Below are 21,400 nucleotides of genomic sequence, written 5' to 3' on the forward strand. Positions count from 1 at the left end.
TGGTACTGGAAGGGTGGCAAGGATGGTTATCTATCAAGACATGCTTCAGGGCTATTGGAAGCATGACTGGTGGGTGCTTTGTGAAACTGTAGCCCAGGGGTAAGTATGATGAGTTCAGTCCTAACCCACATCATCCCTTTACAATGCGGAAGTTTCCTAAATGTTTAATTCAAAGCTAGAGTTCAGTGAGATTGAGACTGTAAGAGCCTAAGATCAGCTGCACTCTGGTGGTGCAGTTGTTTCAGTAGATGGTGGGTGATTGGTAGAATTGTGAAGGTTTTTTTTTTATTTTTAGGGCAGTAATTGGGGATACCTACTATTGTACCCTCCCTGGAGCTATACTGAAGACCAAAGCTGTCCAAAGGAAGATTTCCTAACAAGGGGAAACAGTATTCTTTTTCCTATGTCTTTTTCCAAGTCAATTGGATGTGGAGTCTTTGACGTATGTGTTTGTACACTCAATCTGCCATCTGCTCATCCCAAGACAGGCTAAGAAGGAAGTTCTCCTCATTCCCCTTAAGCTATGCCTCATGATTTGAGCAGATGCCTATCCAAGGGAGGGGTCTTACTCAGAAAAAAATAACTCTGAAATACAGCCCTCACTGTTGTTCCTTGTGATGTGATCCCAGAACACACTACAGTTTTAAATAGTATACAGATTTATTAAAATGATGATAATGTAATCATTCTATATGGTCACCAGATGGCACTATGATATTACAATTAAGGTCAAAACCACAACTCTTCATACTCTTTTTAAGTATGAAAATTTTTCTCAAATTTAAAGACACACAGAGAGAACGCAATCCTTTTGAGTCTTTACTGTGCATTTCATCCTATGTTCAAGTCTTCATGCACGAAATTTAATTTTAATGTTCACACAAAGCACCAGCATTCTTCTTTCCTTAAGATAAGCAAGGTAAAGAAAAGAGACATAAAAGAGTTGCTCCCATTTATTCAGCTAGTAAGCAGGAGGTTATGGAAAATATCCTTTTGACTACCAAACCTGCGCCCCTTTGTAATGAAAATGGGTTGCACATCAGAAAATGATATTTCATATTATCAGTAATGTATCATCAACTTTGCATCAAGAATGAAGCAAAAGACATGCTAAATATGTTCCCTTTAAATCTTTATTCCCAATTGATATTTCATATATATTTATAATGTTTAAGGAGCTTTGCATAAATGTATTAAAGACATATTGGGATGAACTTATGCAGGCTAGAATAACTATGCTGAGTGAAAAAAAGCTGAACTGCTTGATTTCATTTATACAAAATCTTGGAAAAGCGAGCTACTATGATGTCATATTAGCAACATGCTTTGTGTGTTGGGAGGGAAGGAAGGGAAGAAAGGAGTATAGGCAGTAAACAAATTCAAGGCAGCTTGCTACAGAAATACCTTCCTGTGCTTATTGCAGCACCAATCACAATAGTCACATTATGCAATTAGCATCTTGATTGCTGTGCTGACTATCTGAGTATATGTAACTTTCTGGGTTCAACTGAATATTGCTGAAACTAAATGTTTATAAAATGAAGCCTCATAGCCATTTCACACTCCCTCGGTGCTATTTTGAAGTTCAGACATGTATATCTAAATACATTACAAGCTCAAGATATTTGAATGCTCTTTGTTTTCTCAAGAAGACTTCAGAAGCACAGAAAGATAAAGTGGAAAAAAATCTTATTACTGAATATAGTTGGGAATGGTGCCATGTGGAATTAATAATGAAGTCTCTGACAGAAAGGTGATCAGGAGAATCAGTATATCTGGCCCTGGGGCTGGGCATAAGATCCAGCCTATGTCAAAAGAGAAGTGTCATATAGTTTATTGTTTTAATTGTTACACACTCTGTTGAGATCATTGTAGATCTACATGTAATTGTAAAAATGAAGGGTATATACTCTCTCTGTGTCTCTGTCACTCTCTCTGTCTCTCTGTTTCTCTCTCTCTCTCTCTCTGTCTCTCTCCTCCTTTCTCTCAGCATTTCTCTTTAATGTTAATGTCGTCTTGCTTCTTTTTCGTGGGAACGTGTATTTCTAGAAATTAAGATGTGGTAGTTTGAATGAGAATCATCCCCGTAGGCTTATTTGTTTGGATATATATGAGCCAATGGATACATATGGTGGAACTGTTTGGGAAACATTAGGAGGTATTGGTTTTTTGTTTTTGTTTTTAGAGGATGTGTGTCACTGGAAGCAGGCTCTGATGTTTCCAAGGCTCCTACAATAACCCAGTTAGCTTTCTCTGCCTCATGCTTGTGGATCAAGATGGCTCATCATTAGCAGATGGCAGTAGTAGTAGTGGTATTTAACATATGCATGTGGCAAGCAAATAGATGCCAACCAAGCATCTCGCAGCTGATGCCTTCAAGAATATACAGTACAACCACAATTTGTGGTTAGCACTTCAGGTCTTAGACCCACTTTACTCCAGTAGCATGTGAAAGACACAGACAAGACTCGAGTTCCAATATTCAAACTAGCAGTACTAAGGTACAAATGAACCCATTTATCATTATTTATGCTTTATTCTTCCAAGTTGCTGTGGTTTTAAAAAATGCCATTGACCTTAATAAACGTGTATTTTTTTTTAGCTCATAAACTAATTTCTCTACATTTTTTTCATACTGCTTTGATTTTGGCTAGGCCTTCTGCTAACACATCATTTTCTCATTCTCCATCTTTCTCCACATCAGAACACTTATGTCCACAGTATCCCTCCCTCTCAACTTCTACTATACCTGCATTTTATTATGTCCTTAAGGTGGCCAATTTCTAGGCCCATTGAACTTCTCAGAAGCAGAGGCAGAAAGAATATTGAAACCCAGATGACATGGCAAGATGTAGTGACCTACATAAGACCTGAATAAAACCAAGGCAATCTAAATAACACCATCAATTGGGATGGGGTCCCAAGGCCACACCCTTATTGGAAGAGCTATTGATAGCTGATAGCTGCTGAGGGAGGGAGTGTCCCTCTTCTTTGTCCATTCTTCAGTGGATAATTATACACCCATGAGCATGGGGTCAGCATTGATTGGATGTGGACTTAACAACAAAATCAATGACTAAAAAGAACATGAACTTGGGAGGAAGATAAAGAGCTAGGGAAAGGTAATGGTGTATGGGTATGATCAAAATACATTGTATAAATAATATGAAACTTACAAATAACAAAATACTATTTAATATTTCTATTTCATTAAGTGGGCATAGAAAACCAAGTGGAGACAACCTGCTTTAAAAGAAGTTCACAGGAATAAGAAGCTAATAGTGAAAGAAGCAGCACAATAATTCATACACATGGGGAAGAAAGAGCTTGGATAAAATTCTTACTTACTCATCTTTACAGTGAATGCCTCTCTCTCTCTCTCTCCCTCCCCACTCCCTCTCTCTCTCTCTCTCTCTCTCTCTCTCTCTCTCTCTCTCTCTATATATATATATATATATATATATATATATATATATATCCTGTATGTAAGTAACAGTGCATTAAAAATCAACCAAATGGCATTTTAACATTACATTTATCTATCTGTGTGCATTTGTGTGGGTGTGTTGGGGCATGTATGGCATAGCATGGGAGTAGGGGTCAGGAAAACAATTTTGGGGAATCCCACCACATGGATTCCTGAGATTAAACTCAGGTCATTAGGCTTAGAGACAGGTGCATTTACCTTATGAGTCATCTCAAAGATCATCAATTAACCTTTGTGGGGAAGATGGATGTCATTGTATTTACTTACACAAAGGTATAATCCTTTGTATACACATTCCATCAAGAGCAGTAAATGCACAGAAATGTGTAAGTGAATAAAGAGTCTCAGTGAGGCTGCTTTGGAATTCTTTGATCCTTTGAAGACTGTGATATAAGATATGAAGAGGAGCTAGAGAGGTAGCTTAGCAATTACAGGTGCTTTCTGCTCTTGCAGAGGACTAGAATTCAGTTCTCAGCACCCACATCAGGAGGCTCGCAGCTGTCTGTAACTATGTTTCCAGGAGGTCTTGTCTGCTTATTTGGCACTTGTGGGCACCTACACACATTTGTACACAATGGAAACACACAAACATACGGACAAAAATCTTAAAAAAAAAAAAAGATGTAAGACAAATCAGACCATCATGAACATGGCTTTGCATGTTCAGTAATTTCCAAGCAGAAAGAAGATCAAAAATCAACTTGTTGGTTACCTGTAAATGCTTATGGTGATTTTCCTTCATCTCCCTTTGAAATCTACCAAGTATTTGCTTTGTATTGAATATACACACTGTTTTGAGCTAGTCTACATAAATGTCAGGTAGGGAACTGAGTTATGCAGTGGAAGATTCTTTGAGGCAAATCTTGTATTGGTAGAATGCTGGCCATTTTATCACCTCTACACCTTTAAGAGAGTAATATCCTCCATAATGTGAAATGGACAAAATAACTGATGAGATCAAGGTGGGGTGGAAGAGTGACAGAAGAGAGAAACAAGAGAACACTGATGTTTGTCGTTTTATTCGCAATACTTTAGGTCCAAGTTTCAAACTGTAATATTTTTACACTCAAGACACAGTCATGCACAATCCATATTTCAAATTTCTATTGCTTCAACCACAATTTAAAATAACAGTATCAGAAATGAAAATCCTTAAAAAGATCAGCTGCTGAGGGCAGAGGGATGGTGTCATACCATCAGCAAGTGTACAAAAGAAATAACTTACTTAAAAACCAAACAAACATAAGACCATAAATACCATTAATCCAAAATTACAGAAGAAGTTCACTACACATGGGTTAACAAATAACAACACATTTTGACAAAAGTAATGCACAGCCAAATGAGATACAACTCCGATAAACGGTGAAAATGAAGATCCTCCTCAATCTAGTTTATCTGGATGTTATGAGTTCAATCCCAGTAGACATCGGCATCCATGTAATCTGGCAGCTCCTGTCAGATGTACTGAGATTTTTGAGCTCAACCCATTAATGGTGAAAGATCTTACCATCACTAATGACTATAGTATATGTGGGTCCAGAAAGCACACCACACACAAGCACACACATTGAACTTGAATTTCACACTCCGGGCTGGTTGACACTCTGCTGTAGGCAGGCAATAAGGACCATCCATCAAACTAACTTCTAGTCTCTCTTCTTTTTCAGCACCATACTCAAATAACTAGCCAATTGCTGTGGGAATTTCCACGAGAAATGTTTTCTTTGATCCCAACATTTAATTTGTCAGCTAAAAGCATGCAATTGCTATTTTTCAGTTGCTCTTTTTGCAACTTGTCCGTACATAGGTCCACTCTGTTAGCCATTAAAATGCTTGGGTTCTGCCATCCTGCGCCATTTGTACTTTAATGCTCTAAGACCCATAACTGCCTCATAGGAATAGAGAGGCCCAAAGTACAGTTTTATTCTATGAAATGTGACAGTGAATTTCTGTTCTAGTAGCAAATGCTAGCCACAGCTTAATGGAAACCAGATTTTACATACAGTGTATAGAAAAGGAAAACTGGGAACATTCAGTGGAAAAAAGACATTAAAATAAAAACAAAACATTTGTAAGGAAGTTGGAAGGTTTCCATGAGTTTGATCAACATTCCCTGGTGCTGTTAACTTTATTTACTTGAGTTTTTCTATTGTACATGGTTCTATGGAGCTGCAACGTAGAGATCCAGGTTTAAGCTTGTGATACTTGCCATCACTTTGTCAGGTTGAACTTGCAAGGGAACTGTTACCCCACACAATGTCATAGCTTTTGGAAAGACCTTGAAGAGCAGTTACTTCAATGCCCTTATTTTATAGATGAATAAAATAGAAGGGTTAAGTGATTTGCTCGCGGTCACAGAGCAAGTTTGGTAAAACAGCCATGCTAACATCTAGGTCTCCTTCCTGGGTATGGTTAGTTCTTCTTCTCTACCATTACTGTCAGATTTTGCCTAGGCACTGAGTCAGATGAGCATGGTACTTGCCTTACTAATGGTATAAGGAGACAGCATTCACCTGATGGCAGCTTCTGTGTCTGGTGGCACTACTTAGATTTTTAAGTTCACCTTGCAAGTTCAATGGACTTAAGTGGCAGTCAATGCTACAAGTTGGTAGTGTTTGTATAGTCAGAGGTGTGCACATGGTGATATCTCAAGTCCCACATTTGCAGATTCAGTGAGATACTGTTTGATGATAAACAGACATCCCCATGCATTAGAGGTTGGTTAGATATATTTGATCACTGAAGGAGTGTGAAGCAGAAAAGAAGAGATAAAACTGAAAGCCAAACAACCAGAAATTATAGTAGAAATAAGTCTTTTATGAAAAACTCTTTCATAGGAGAAACATTTCCCTTATTCCCAAGGCCCTATTTACTTCCTTTCCAATCCACATGCAAATATATGTTCAATATTGTATGTTAAAGTTATTCCAAATCCCAGGCCCATTAGACTGTCAGTTTACAAATGCTGAATTTCAGGCTTCTTCGTCCAAGACTGGGAGATGTTTATACCACACGCCATTCATTTGTTTGAGTGAATATTAACTTCAAAGAGCTCAGAAAAGGACTAGATTCAACCAGGATGGCAGGGTTAAGACTTCCATATGTATTATAAATAGCTAAGTAAATGCCTGTGAGTTTTCTAGGGATATGGTCTGCTTTTGATGACACTGTGAAACATACATTAGTGAAGTCCTCACCTAAAATTTCTTTGGTGAGTTAGAAGAAAATTGCCCTTTCATGGCTGGTCTCCCTTTCTAAAGGAAAAAAAACCCCCACAATTGTTGCCTACATGCTACAATCATGCAGCACAAGGGCATAAAGAGACCATCCAAAGCCAAAACTAATAGGCTTAGTACTGGGCTGGAACTGAATGTTAGCAACCTTAAATATTTCTCTTAATAATTTTGGAGTTAGGCTTAATTGTATATGGTAATTACATGGAAACCAATGGGATTTGTCTATGGTTATTGAAAAAAGACTCCTATCAGAATGATAGGCCCTGTTATGCAAGAAGCTGGTGGAAACTAGCTATTTTTCCCTTCTATCCTTCCAAAATTGACCTTGAAAATCTTTTAAAACAAGCTAGAAAGGTGGTGTCTAAAACAAGTATTATCAATGGGGCTAATTAGGTTTTCAGCCCTCCAATCTAAGGCAAACAAAATATATACCTGGATGCCATATTAAAGCTGAGGGCAGCCTGTTTTGTAGAAGAAGAATGCATTTGAAGTTCTAGCAGTGATGTCACCTTAGCTTGACTTAGATAATAGTCTCATAAGAAAGCATGTGCCATACCTGAGCGTGTGCCAACCTCAGTACCCAGGCAAGTATAAAGCCTACAGAATAATTGTAACTAGGAAATATCTGTGCCCTGCATGCTCTGGGCTCTGGCCAGAAGGCACCTGCTTCTGGCATCTCTTCTATGTTTCTATAGTTCCCCTTCTGTTGTTTATTTACTTAAAGTATTGATATATCAATATCAAAGAAAGAAAATTTCGGAAAGAAAAAAAAAATCACAGAACCCCACCACCCTATCACAACTGATTTCAGTTTTCTGTGTTCCCAGTCTTTATCCATATGCACACTTCTTTTTTACATAGGTGTAATTCCTGTTTGTATTATTTAAAAGTGACTTCATAGACTCTCTCTGAGAACTGGCAGCCTCATTAGAAATAAACGACCCATTGAGGAAATGGATATAATTATTTACACGATCTTTAAGGTGAGAGATATCCATTATAGACAAACATCTTAAACTATCAAAACAGTTATACAGAAAACAGGAAGCAATTTATATTTCTTTTTTTTCTTTTAGCAATGGAATGTGCTTCACAGGGGAGGGATAGATGTGAGGACTAGGTGGTTCAACTAAACATTGGAGGTGCAATTCATATGCCTGAAAGAAATCTGAAGAACACAATTAAAGAATAAATACTTGAGTTAAATCTTTTCATGTGACTTGGCCATCCAGTAGCCAAAATGGAGCATGGACTCACAAATATTTACAATAACACACAGACAAGATCAGCAAGAACGAAGTCATTATCCAACATGTTGATTGATTTAGGGGGATTACGTCATCCCCAAAACCACATGGGATTTTGACAACAAACTGGATCCTTGCTACAATATTAATGTTCTATTCTTTCTTAAATAAATAATCTTTACTGTGCTTCTCACCCTTCCCTGACTTTGCCACTGCCCTATTCTTACCTCGGGACATTTTTGAATCGACATTCAAAAATGTGCCCACAAATGTCTCAGGGCACACTAGTAATGTTAAAGATCTGAACAGCCTCACCTGGATTAAGATGAGCTCAAAATGAAATCAAGGAAAGGGAATAAACTACTAACCATCTGGAGGCTAAGTTGTTCAAGTATAGCAAGTATGGACCCTTCAGCATCATTTTGGCATGAGAAATAGTTTCTCTCTAATACTTATTAGAAATATATGTAACTCTTCAACACAAGTAAAAGACTTTAGAAGCTGTTCTCATTTGAAAATGTACACAGGTATAATTTTGTACAAGTAATGCCTACTGGAACAGACTATCAAATCTTGATACAAAGTGATGGTAAATAAGTACCTGGCCCTTCACTGTTAATAGGTGGAGTGGAGGGCATCAAGAGCAGCCATTTCTCTGCCAACAGTGACCTGAAGGACCTGAAGACAGCTCCAGGGTCTTCTAAATAAGGATAACAACAACAGCAACAACAACAAGAACAACAACAACAACAGCAACAATAATAAAGGCCTTTACAACATGCAAAAGGTGTTAACTGATGTCTTGGACTTCCCAACCAGGGTTTGGGTTCTCTCTATTAGCTGAGCATAACCATCAATCAATTGGATTCTATTTACATCCCAGGTATTTTGTGGAATTCCCTGGCACAACAAGTGGGAAAATCCTCAATTTAAAATAAAGTAGAATAAAAAATTAAGGTTCCTCCTCTCTCACTAAAGAGGTGTGACATTTAAATTTTTAGGCCCAGATAGCTCTTTGCAAAATAAACTTGAAATTAATATAACCATTTGATTTTCTTTTCACATTTGTCTTTTATTCCATGGTGGATATTTTCAGGGAATGAGTAAATCCCTCTCAAATCTTCTAATATAGGAAAATAGGAAATCCACCAGTGGTACCATCTCTCAACATAAACATATGTACTAGATGATCAGCAGAAACTCTAGAGAAAGTGCTTTCACTTGAAGGAAAGGATGGATGCTTAAATGGACAGATGAACCTCACAGGGCAGAGGGGCATCTGCTCCTCGTCTTGCTCCCCTCCCCCCACTGAATGTAGGTAATGTCTATTCAGTTTCTCTAACTCTACAAATTAAGAAATGCCATAGGATATAGATTGTTGGCTTGTCAAAGGCTTAGAGAACCAACTTTCTAGAATTCATACAACTGACTATACACTCAAAAGAGACATATCCTTTTCTATGCAGACACCTTCCAGATGTTTTTCTACTCACAGAAGATTAATAAAATTTTAATAACTATAAATAGTGAAATAATAGTCAAATTTTGGAATTTTCCTCAAGCCACAAAAGGAATTCCATTGGGCTATTTCTTGGGAAATATGAATACAGATCAAAATTAATTTTCTGGTGAACTTCTAACACCTTTATGAACATGCTTTTAAAGGACAAAAGCCCAAGAAACTAAATAAGAACATATCCTAATCAAGTACCGAAAAAGAGATTGGAGATACATAGAAAAATCATTTTCAAGTATTTAGAGCCATGTGTTAACTGGGATGTAACTTTCATTGACTTTCCATTTCTTAAAGAGTTGAGTACTTTACTATATCTCTGATCTCTAGATCTTTAAAAAATTCTTATGTGTTACAAATTGCCAAAAAATGAATATTTTTATCATGAAAAGCATTGGCTAATGGATCTATTTCCTCAGAATGTGCCTATTGTACAATGCTTATGTTACAGGCGCACAAGAGAGGAATAAATTCACTATTATCTTTGCTTATTTACTGCCCAATGAGGAGTTCTGCATTTTCCTTTTGGCTCTCAGAGAAAGTCCCATCTTTGTGTAAGTAAGGTTTTACCCATCAGGATATCCTAGGTTTAGGACCACCTGGACTCACCCAGCAGCACTGCCACATTTTCAGTGTGTCCTTTTTCTGTTGTCACAGAGGCCAACAAGCTGCTTTACATGACAATTCAACTACTACATTAGCATCCATGCGAAATGTGAGAGGATCTCACAATTAGAGCTTTGTTATGACACAACATTTAAAAGACCATCCTGAACACTCATATTCCTCTCTGGTTTTGGAAAATGTCTTAAAGGAAACCTTTTCCAATACAAATGCAGAAAAATGGGTAGACAAATCAAGCCACCACTACAGAAGAAGAAGAAAAGCTTGCGACTCTATTAGGGCATGGACGTCCACGGCTTCACACGGCACTTGTTCTATTTTTTTTTTTCATTTTTGTTTGTTTTTGTTTTGTTTTTTCTTTGTTTTTTTTTTTTTTTTTTGGTTTTCTTTTTTAAAAAAACATTTTGACATCTTTTATTTTTCTGAACATCTAATGACAATGCAAGTGAAAAAACATCACGTTGGGTAAGGGATTTTGAAAGAGGTTCGAATGAAAGAGGGACTACTCTCTAACTTAAAAACAAACACAGCACTATGAAGAGGGAGTGTGCATCTTTGAGAAATCTTTTTTTCTTCAAAGTAAATGCACAAAATGAGGGGATTCACTACTGGCTCTTTCGCTTCACGGTGGAAGTGGCCACTTAATGGCTACTTCGACATTGCTGCCCTGTGTGGGCTGCAGTTCAGGCTTACAAATAAATTACATAATCTGAGGGAGTAGGAAAAAGGTTTATAAGAAGTTTCTATTCACTTGAAAGTTAAAGAGCCCCCACTCCATTTGACTGTCTCTTCTTCTGTGGATCCTGCAGCAGAGTTTTATTTCAGTCTTACTCATCCTGGAGACGGTGAGGGGTAAGGCTTGCAGTTCTAACGGCTACTGTTCTTAATTGCTTCCTTTGCGGCGATAATCAGAGGAGTGAGACTAGAGAGGGGCTTGGCTAATTTTAAAAACGGATGCTGTAAAAGGGAGGGAAAAAAAGAATTATTAGAATTCTCCCTTCCCATGAATACAGTGGTTGTCAACCTTCCTAATGTGCAACCCTTTAATACAGTTCCTCATGTTATGGTGACCCCCAACCATACAATTATTTTGTTTCTACTCCATAATTCTAATTTTGCTGGTTATGAGTTGTAATATCTGTAAATCTGTAAATATCTGATATGCAGGATATCTAATATGTGATCCCCAAAGAGGTCTTGACCCGCAGGTTAAGAACTACTGCATTAGTGTAACTTTGCATTTCAAATATGCTCCTTTGCATTTAATTGTGTTTCGAGCACTCACTATTTAATTTAAAAATCCCTGCCAGCTTTTGTCCTTCAGATTTTCTTTTCCTTTTTTGGGTCTTTCACTGTCATGAAATCCTATGGAAATTTACTTGGCACAGCTAGAAACTCTTTAGTATAGAGTTTGTAAAAGTTCACTCAGTAATGGCCAGACACTACATTTCTTAAACTGAAGAATGGTGCTGCATATCTCTCAGGCTTGAAAAAGTATCTCCAACTGAGCATTAAAATCAATTTTGCCCTGAAATCATTGGCTCCCTTTCTGCCAAACCCAATAGCTGTGTCTCCTCCACTTCTATTGGCTCATCTGCAAGAGTTGATGCAAGCAAAGCTCCTTTATTTCTTTTAAATGGTTGCTTCTTTGCAGATGTGTGACATTCTACTTACTACCTCAGGGCTTGTGCTTCTCTTTTTATCTTTCCTACCTCTTGTTCACTGCAAAGTTACTCTTATTATCTTGGTTTGCTAATTAATTGCTAATAGAGCTCTCATTTCCATCACAGTTTCAACCCATCAACTGCTTTATGGAGATAACTCACAAAGTGTGTGTGTGTGTGTGTGTGTGTGTGTGTGTGTGTGTGTGTAGCTCTATGTGTGGGTGTCTCACACATGAGTGAGACTCCATTCCCCCCTCTGCTGCCCTTCTGTCCTACTTGTCAGTTGTCTTCTAGATATTTCCTCTAGAATGTTTGCTTGCCATTTTAAATTCAACATTTTGAAAGGTATGTTAAAATTGCCACAACAGAGTTCTTTTGTGTGACAAAAGCTACAGGGACTTTGGAGTCAGAACTGTGAAGTTCATTTCCCCCAGTATTATAACCACATAATTGATTCTACGTTGTATTTATCTGTGTGGTTACATTAATCATATTGTATCTTTGGTATCTTTGGAAAAAGGGTGTGAGATATAGATGTGGTGACAGGCATGGAAAGATGTGGAAGTTATGTAGAAAATCACCTCTGGCCAAGAGCACCTGCATATAACATCCAGAGGCACAAATAAAGTTTAGAACAACACCCCACTCCCCAGCAATACCAGAAAGTAACATTCTTTCTTTGCAGAATCAGATTTCAGAAAGAACAAAGGAGAATTATAGATTAAAATGCAAATTCTTTAAAAAGCAAGGCAACATGATCAATCAATGATATCATAGATGAATCCCTATATTTAGCATGCCCAGGGTCTAAAATTGAATGCCAATAGCCCTATTCTAACTACAACAGAGATATCTTGCTGTCACATTTTGACATGGGTAAGCTCAGCATAACTTTCCCTTTGTAAATTGCCTCATTTTGTTTTCACCTGCAAAAGCTCCTTAGCAGATCCTCTTCTATCCACATCCATCTCAAGACAGCGATTTAAGAAGTCACGGAATACAGCTGACAGTCTCTCGGGATTCTGGAGCTCTGGGGTCCCATTAGTGGCTATCAGATATAAGGCCTATAAAGAAAAAAATATTCAACTCTAGTCAGCATATGCACAGTAAAATTATGCATACAAATCAATTTTCTTCTTATTTATATTTTAGAAGTTATTTATATTTTAGCCCATCTTAGAGAATTGCATGGACATTGTTTCTGTTGGAATGTAGGACTGAGAATAGGTTGTATTAATGGATCGCTTAACTGCTGACTCCTAACCTGGTTGGCTATTGATCTGATAATCCTTCATTAAAAATAATAGTTGTTATTGTTGTACTAGAAGTTCATCATGGGGATACACCTTAACTATCGTTAGACTGATGCAATGAGATATAAAAGACAAAAGTAATGTTATTCCTAGGAAAATGGATGGAAGTCGATAAGTTTAAAAAAAAAGCCAGACCCAGAAAGACAAACATTATGTTTTCTTTCATGAATGAAATCTAGATTTCACACACACATATGTATATATTTGCATGTGTACGTATGACATTGAAGTAGAAGAGGAACCATTGAGGAAAAGGAAGGAGAGGGCAGCAGTTGACAGGATAGACAAATGGGGTTCAGAATTATCCAAGAACACACTAACACAAGAATCAGAATGCCTTTCTGAAGACTATTAATATATACAATGAACATGAACTATGCAATGACATGTTTTAAGGAAAGTCAAGACAAATCAACTTGTTAAAATTAGCTCCCTCTGGCATCACAATTACCGGGGACTTAATTCTTAAATATATTTTGCAGCTTTCATTTTTTTTCTGTGATAAACACAAGACTGATTTCATCATTTTAACCCCACCCTGAAACAGTAGTTAAAATGCATTTTAAATATGGTGGCATCTAATCCCCTGGTCTTTTACTTCATTTTCCTAGGATTAAATATGTTTTTCATCAAATGCTGCCCTTCGAGGAAAACAAAAACCTCAGACTATTTCTTTTTCAATAATTGTTTTCATTGTAATTGCAACAGTATTATTTCTACCCAATTTCCATGGCAAAAAAATTTCACCCATTCACTTGCATTATGGACTAAAGTGGCTTTTGTTGACTCGCCTGGGAACCTAATCACTATGTATAAGGCTGATTCTATGAGAAAAAGCACTCTAGGTTCCAAATAATTAACTTAACAATGAACTTTCAGAACACATCCTGTTTGTGAGCTGGGGGCTGTCTTCATAAAAAAGGAAAATTGCTACCCACTGCCTTGTGAATGAGACACAAATACAGCTGGGGCTAAAACAAACATGACAACCAAAAGGGTCTTTTATTTTTTAATTTTTTGGGTTTTTTTTTGTTGTTTGTTTGTTTGTTTCCAGCAAAGCCAAGTCTGAGATGAAGAAGATTGGGGAAAATTAATGACCATGTGATACTTTTAAAGAGTGAAAATTCAAGGAAAATGAGCTGGCTATTAGAAACTGGACTAGAGACCTTGTATAGCTGCTTCTAATGTAAGCAAGAAAGTAAAGTCCCTGTGTTCTCCTTCTTCATAGCATTGGCCTCCTAACCTTCTACAGTTATTTTACTAGGTTCTCCCAATGTAACATTTATATGGCTTTCATAGTTGTCCGCCTCTCTCTAGCACTATTATCTTTGCTTAAGAACAGGACTTTTCTCAGACAGCTTTAGTTTAGTCCTCGTTGACTTTCCTTATTTGGATCGCTTCGTTCTTAAGCACGTCCCATTCAACAACTGTATCTCAACACATGGTTTTTGTCACTCATTTATCTACTTAAAAGCTCTTAGTGGCCTCCTATTGTTCAAAGATAAGGGATTTAGATGGTGTTGCCCCAAATTCCTCTCCAAGAACATTTGAGGGGGTGGAGAGGAGAAGGTAGAGAGAAATAGTAGAGATTTGAGAATCCTATGCTCACATAAAAGATAATTCAGTCAAAGGGGCTTTGCTTTTCTTCCTATTTATCATTCCTAACAATACTTCATTGGTCCACAAAACACAGTAAGGATTGGCATGGCATATGGTATATGGTTTGCTTCCTACTTCCTTTGTCAGCTTTCCTCTGTTCCAATCTCACCCTAGGGACTTTCTCTTCCCACTCTCACACATACACACTAGCCAAAGCTTGTGTATCAGTCACACCAAGTACCACTGCTCACTAGGGAAGAAACAAGGATGTTCTGTGTAGTATACATAAGGATATGCTATCAAATGGGCGAGACACCAGGATCAAGCTAAGCACAGTTTGATTGAAAAAAATTACAGATGAAAGAGATAAAAGGAACTTGAGAAAACTGTGTCGAGAAACACCAGTTTCAAAAATTTATCTTTTCTAGCTGAGACTAAACAGGCAAGGTCCTTATAATATAACATTTTAGAATATTAAATAGGTTATTTTTTCCTACGGTGAGGCAATATAGGACCATGACATAGACTCATTTACATTAGAAATATGACTAGCAAAAATAAAATGGTAGCTGTTTTCCACTGAATAAACATTAGCTAAAGTTTTCTAGTATTGCAGACATCACCATGATAACTGTAAATATCTTGACAATAACATACAAACATTAAACTTTTCACTAGCTTTAATGTGCAACTGAATTTACTCACACACTAAGAGAAAACTAGTGTATCTAATTAGAGAAATAATCGAATTTACCTTATTGGCAATTTCCGCAGCTGAAAAAGATCAAAGCCTTCACTGTGGAAGTTACCACATTTCTCAAAAGGAGTCTCAAGACAATCCATATGTAACCCATAAATTTCCATTAAGGCAGTGTTGCAATAGGACTATTTAATTAAAAAGCTTTAGTTTGTGACTTGAGTTCATTATAGCAGATTATAAAGTTTACATTAAGTCATTGAAAAACAAACCAGGAGACTTGCATGGAAATATGCTTGCAAGCATATGAAGTCTCAGCACCAAAATAATGAAACACTTTACAAAGAGGATAGGGTATGGTTGAGAAATCTCTTTGTAAGTTGAGTATTTGGGATTCAAAGACCATTTTCCCATGGAAATTATTTTATATATGGTGAGTGGATTCCCAACCTAGTCCACCCAAAACCTACTGAGTGTACAACAAAATGGAACAGCAGGAGTAAGAAGGCATATTTATCCAAATGACAACATCAGTATACATATGATCAGAAGCTAGTATGACTATATAAATTGATTTCATAATTATTATTAGCTCACATAATCCATACAATTACTTCTTGAGGTAAGTAATTATGACTCTTAACTGACAGGTAAAGAAACTGCCCTGTGCAGTTAAGAATAACTTGCCCAGTGCCATACTTCTAGTCACTTTTTGATTAGAAGTAATCAATATTTGAATTCAGGGAGTATGAGTTAACACTCCATGTTCTTAACTGCTGCATGATACCCTCTCCTGCTTTTCACAGTCTCTAGGCAGAGACAAACAGGGGAAGTCAAGAAATGAGGCATACTATCTGTGAACACCTGGCATACGTGATTCAGCTTTTTCCTGTACAGAGGAAATGGGGCCTTCTGTGGTCAATCATTCTCTACTATTTTGAAAATGGAGAACAAAGGACACATACATAGCTGGAAGGGGGAAAAAGGGAGGAGTGTGTGTGCACATGCGTGCATGAGCATGTGCATGCATGTGTGGGTGTGTGTGCTGCAGGTTTATATTGCCAGTATTTATGTGTATCTGAATTTACCCAAATACTAAGAGAAAATCAGTGTATCTCATTGGAGGGATAATTGCATTCATGCATTCTGTATTCTGGCCTTTATTCTCACTGGTTCCTGCAACCTCCTGCTGCTACAATTCCTTTTTTATTTCAATTTTCTTTTTACTCAATCCTTTATGAGCAAAATTTGGCAATGTTCATGTTGACACCTTATGATCTAGTTTATTCATGACCTGGGATTTAAGAGGTAAAATGCCAAAGCATATTGCTGCTTCTAGTGTGTTTATGGAGTTTGTGAAAGGCTCTGACATTCCTCGTTTTTTTCTAAGAGAGTTAATAGAATCCAGTCTGCAAAAAGAAACCACTAGACATATATACTTCGTTTCAACTTCACACTACAGCATGATATAGCATTGTGGTCTAATTTACCTCTCTATTGTTTTACATACAATGTGCATCTCTCACCAAATTATGAGGAGATGTTGTTTTGCTGTTTAACCCTTAAAGAGAGTCATTTAAAATGAACTTAGGGATCTATCCCTTATAGGTTGATAATAAAAGGTAATTAGGTAATACTGACTGATTAGGTGTCAGGCTAGCTTTGGAGTACTTCTTTTTCCCAAGCAGAAAGCTTTGGCCACCTCCATAAAATAAACACCAGATGACTCTGACAATCCATGTGCTCATTCTAATGTCTTGTTAAGAAATGTGTAGCAGGCAACTTGCATTCACGATGTGACCCTGCGTGACCTTAGCAGTACTCAAGGTTTGGAACTACAGAGCATTTGAAAGGGGGAAGTCAGGATAACCACAGAGATTTTTCAAAAGCAGGACAAGAGAATGATGCAGGAAGTCAGGGAAAGGTGAGAAGCTGTGAGAAGGCAAGGAAACAGAAGAAAACAAGGCAAATGCAGGAGCCAAGAGCCAACAGGGGCAAGGCAGTTGGTAGAAAAAGGAGACAGAAATAGAGGTAGAGGCCAGACAATAGGTGATGTCAAAGGAATCTGTCTTCTGCTTTTGCTCCATTTCTCTGGTCCTGAAATGATAAGGAGATGAAAATGCTAAATGCTCTGGTTTGATCAGTGCATTGAATTACCCCACTCTACTCCAGTACTATGTATACATAATTATTGTTGTTAGACAACAAATTTAAAAGTTAAAATGAAATTAGAATGAGAAATAACTATCACTGAAAAGCTGACTATATTTAATAACCACCTTCTACACTGCTCATTTCATTAGCTCATGCCCAACTTCTGACTTAAGGTATTATTTAAATATTATGCATTCATTTGCATATCATTTCATCCCTGTGACTTTTTTTTTAATCACTGCAGTGCTTTTTATGATTCATATCAGTGTGAGGTTACCAAGTCACACATGCAGCATGTTTCACACCATGGTCCAGGGTTTTTTGTTGTTTGGTAAGGCAGGGAGTGGGGTGGTCTTTACATTCTACACGACAGATTTGGTGTGAAGGTGATGAGCTAGGAGTGTCTCGGATGTTTTCTGAAGACCACTTCACTTAAAGCATACTTCAGGATAACACTAGAGTATTCCTGGCAAGGTCAGGGATATCTATAGCTACCTAAAACCAAAGCACACAGAATTAAAAAAAGAAAAGAACCCTAAAACTTATGTTTTTCTTTAAGTGAGCCTCATTTGATTACACAGTGCAGAAAATGAATTAAAGAGGAAATCTCCCAATGGAACCAAGAACCCTGTCAGGTCCCCTCGCTCTTGTTCCCTTCAATAAAACCCAAGGAATTCTGTGGATTGATTCAAGGGCTTTGTGCTTTGTGGTTCACACTAGGAAGGCAACATCTTAGTCAAATTGTAATCATCCAAAGCAACAAGGAAATACAACCACAGCAAGAAGTAACCTATAAAAGGTAATAGATTCCTGTCTGATAGGCTTCAAAATAGAATTCACTCTAGACTCACATAATCAATAAAGTTGCCAGAAAGCTTTTTTTCCCAATCTTTCCCCATTCATCAGCATCTCCTAGATGAGCAGTGCTACTGTTTACCATGTGAGGATGAAATGTTTCCTTCTTTCCATCACCAGAATCAAAGAAAGGGAAAAGAAAGGGAAGCGAACACAAATGGCATGGCAAAAAGGTCAGCTCAGTTCTTGGAATAAGGGTTAAATCAATGGTTCTCAACCTGTTGGTGACAACCACTATGGGATTGCATATCAAATTTCCTGCATAACGCTGGGCAATGGTGGTGCATGCCTTTAATCCCAGCACTTGGGAGGCAGAGGCAGGTGGATTTCTGAGTTCGAGGCTAGCCTGGTCCACAGAGTGAGTTCCAGGACAGCCAAGGCTACATAGAGAAATCCTGTCTCAAAAAGAAACCAGATTTCCTGCATATTAGATGTTTACATTCTAATTCACAACAGTCGCAGAATCACCGTTATAAAATATCAATTCAAATACTTTTATGGTTGGGGGGTCACTGCAACATGGGGAACTATATTAAATGGTCACAGCATTAGGAAGGTTGAGAAGCACTGGTTTGAACTCTTGGTTTTCCCCTGGTGTACACTACCTTGATGAAAATAACTTGGAGTGTTGTGCAATTCAGCAAAGAATTCCTGAGGATCTTTGCATCAGAGTGCAAATGCTTTTCTAAAATGATTTTGTGACCAAGTTAGAAAGGACATAAATCAGGCCAAAAAAAAAAAAGCAGTAGTGATCTTCAATTTCAGGAAAATGCTGATTTTTCCTGTGAATTCATATTTCAAAAGCCATAAGATAAAACATTTCAGTGGGCAAATGTACAACCTCAACCCATGATTCGTTTCTTTACAATCATCTTTGATTTGGATGGACTTAATTCCTTAGCCAACAGTATGGTACTTATTAGAGGAACAGGCTATGCATCCCTGGGTTATACCCAAACCAATGGAGCCTGTAAAGTTCTCTGAGGAATGATAAGAAAAATCACAGGATACAGGAATCTCTCTGGGCCAACAATGGTTCCCTGATCACATTTTTAAACTCTTCCTTTTCTTTCCCTGGTTAGTCTCTTGGTTTTTAGTTTGCTATGGAATCAATTTCTCCCTTGGCTTTCTTCTGGGTCATAATTCACCAGTTTGAACTGTCTGCTTCTGTATGATCTAAATGAAACTTGCAGTTTTCATATGGCCAAGTCTCATTTTCCGATGCCGAATTCTTAACAACCAATGATTCTTAAGGGCTTCCTATCTTCTGACAGGCAATATTTTTTCTTATTAAAAAGAAGCACTGTTACTATTCTATAATTATTTTACTTGCAGTTAGCCCAACTCTCCCCTCCTTTTAGGCATAGGTTAAGCCTTCAAAGGAAGAGGAGTGTCAACAACCCATCAATAAAGCTTGCTGTTCCACAGTGGCTTATGGAAAAAGAAGGGAATGCTCCAGCTCTCCCTGAAATACGTTCAAAACAATATTGACAGTGCTAGCAAAGTATGCTTGCTTCTCTGGTGTTCAGGAAGTTTATGTCTGAGTTTAATTCCAAATGAGCACGCGCCATCAAACCCAGACATTCAAAGCCACAGCACAGGATCAAGTGGTTGGAGGGAACAAGATGCAGTTTGGCCCTTAGTTGCTGTTGTTCAGTAGGGCTTCTCTCATTATGCATGATGTTCTTGAGACATACAGTCTGTCTAGAATTTCTTAGGTTATATGAGGAAAAGAAAAAGCAAGAAAAATTACCTTTGTGTAGTACTTTAAGTGTTTGTAAATAGGGAAGTCTCTAAATGTGACAACAGGCCTTCATTTGGATTCTATCCTTTCTCCATAGTCATTGAGGTAACGTACTCCTTTCAATATAGTCACACCCATGGCTACATTATGGTCTAATATATGTGAAGAACAAAGCTGCTAGCTTATTTTAAAGATGAACATCATTTTCAGAAGAGACAGAATTAGAAAGAAAAACTCATCTCCTGGAGAGGTATGCTGAATTCATATCGTTCCTTTTTGAGAATGTGATAGTTTTAATTGTTCATTTGGTATAATGTAGAATCATCTGAGAAGAGAATCTTAGTAAGAGGCTGTCTGGGTTTGGCTGACCTATGGGCATGTCTGTGGGGAGTTTCTTTATTACATGAACTGACTTGTATTGTAGAAGCATGAAGACAGCTGACAGCACTGGCATACAATTATTCGTTCACTACTCTCTCACCTTGGCAGTGGAAATATTGTAGCTGGCTGCTTCAAGTTCCGACTGCCTTAACTTACCCCCAAACAATAGGCCATATCCTGAAATTATGAACATAACCCTTTTTCTCCATTAGCTTGTTTCTTTTGGGGTGTTTGAATTTTAGCAACAGAAAAGAAACTGTGATATGGAGTGTTTCTGGATTGCTAGGTCTGAAAAATGGAGAAGTGAAGAAGATCTCAACTAGGCTTTGATGTTGTTCCCTTAAAGGAAATGGGTAAGTGTAAGCAGACTATGCCCATTCCTGGTTAAACAGCTGTGTTCAAAGAGGTCTGGAGAACTACATTTCATTGCAGACAGTACTCTATTAAGGTCTTGCCATATAGGTTTGCCTTTTGACTAGTACCAGTTCCCACCTTTTCCTAGGGGATGGAATCCAGTAGCACTGGTTCTTGAACTTCACAGAGGACTCAAGGTAAAAGCAAGGAGGAACACAAGTAGGATGTCTGGTTCCCGTGCCATACCACTGACCGTTTCTAGCACTGGTACCAATGTCTTCCAGTAGCTCAATGCTTAATAACTGCCCGTGAATAGTTAAAAACAAAGGCATAAAGCAAACACTTAAAAATGGGCTAAAAAATTACACATAAAGCGGGACGAGAAAAGGTTCTGTATAAACAAGTGGACATCACTGAGAAATTTCCCAATAGCAAAAGCCATTATATCCTGGTAAGAACAAACCTATTATGTGTGAGAGTAAACTTACTTTTTTAAAAAGAAAGGTAATTTCTTTGTGCTGGCAAGCAG

General features: G+C 37.6%; 1 protein-coding gene across 12 annotated transcripts in view; it reads right to left on the reverse strand.

Moving 5' to 3' along the window:
- Positions 1-4,499: 4,499 nt before the first annotated feature.
- Pak3 (p21 (RAC1) activated kinase 3) overlaps positions 4,500-21,400 on the reverse strand; it is a 283,410-nt gene continuing 266,509 nt past the window's right edge. For all 12 annotated transcript variants that reach the window (XM_085837993.1, XM_029473398.2, XM_029473393.2 and 9 more), the window contains 2 exons: positions 12,701-12,838; positions 4,500-11,067 (listed from right to left, as the gene is read on the reverse strand). In XM_085837993.1, the coding sequence (XP_085694119.1) occupies positions 10,978-11,067; positions 12,701-12,838 (228 nt within the window). In that variant the 3' untranslated portion in view covers positions 4,500-10,977. The remainder of the gene's footprint in view (positions 11,068-12,700; positions 12,839-21,400) is intronic.

The sequence above is a fragment of the Mus caroli genome, unplaced genomic scaffold (genome assembly GCF_978045245.1).
Source record: "Mus caroli unplaced genomic scaffold, Mus_caroli_1 scaffold_5, whole genome shotgun sequence".
NCBI lineage: Eukaryota > Metazoa > Chordata > Mammalia > Rodentia > Muridae > Mus > Mus caroli.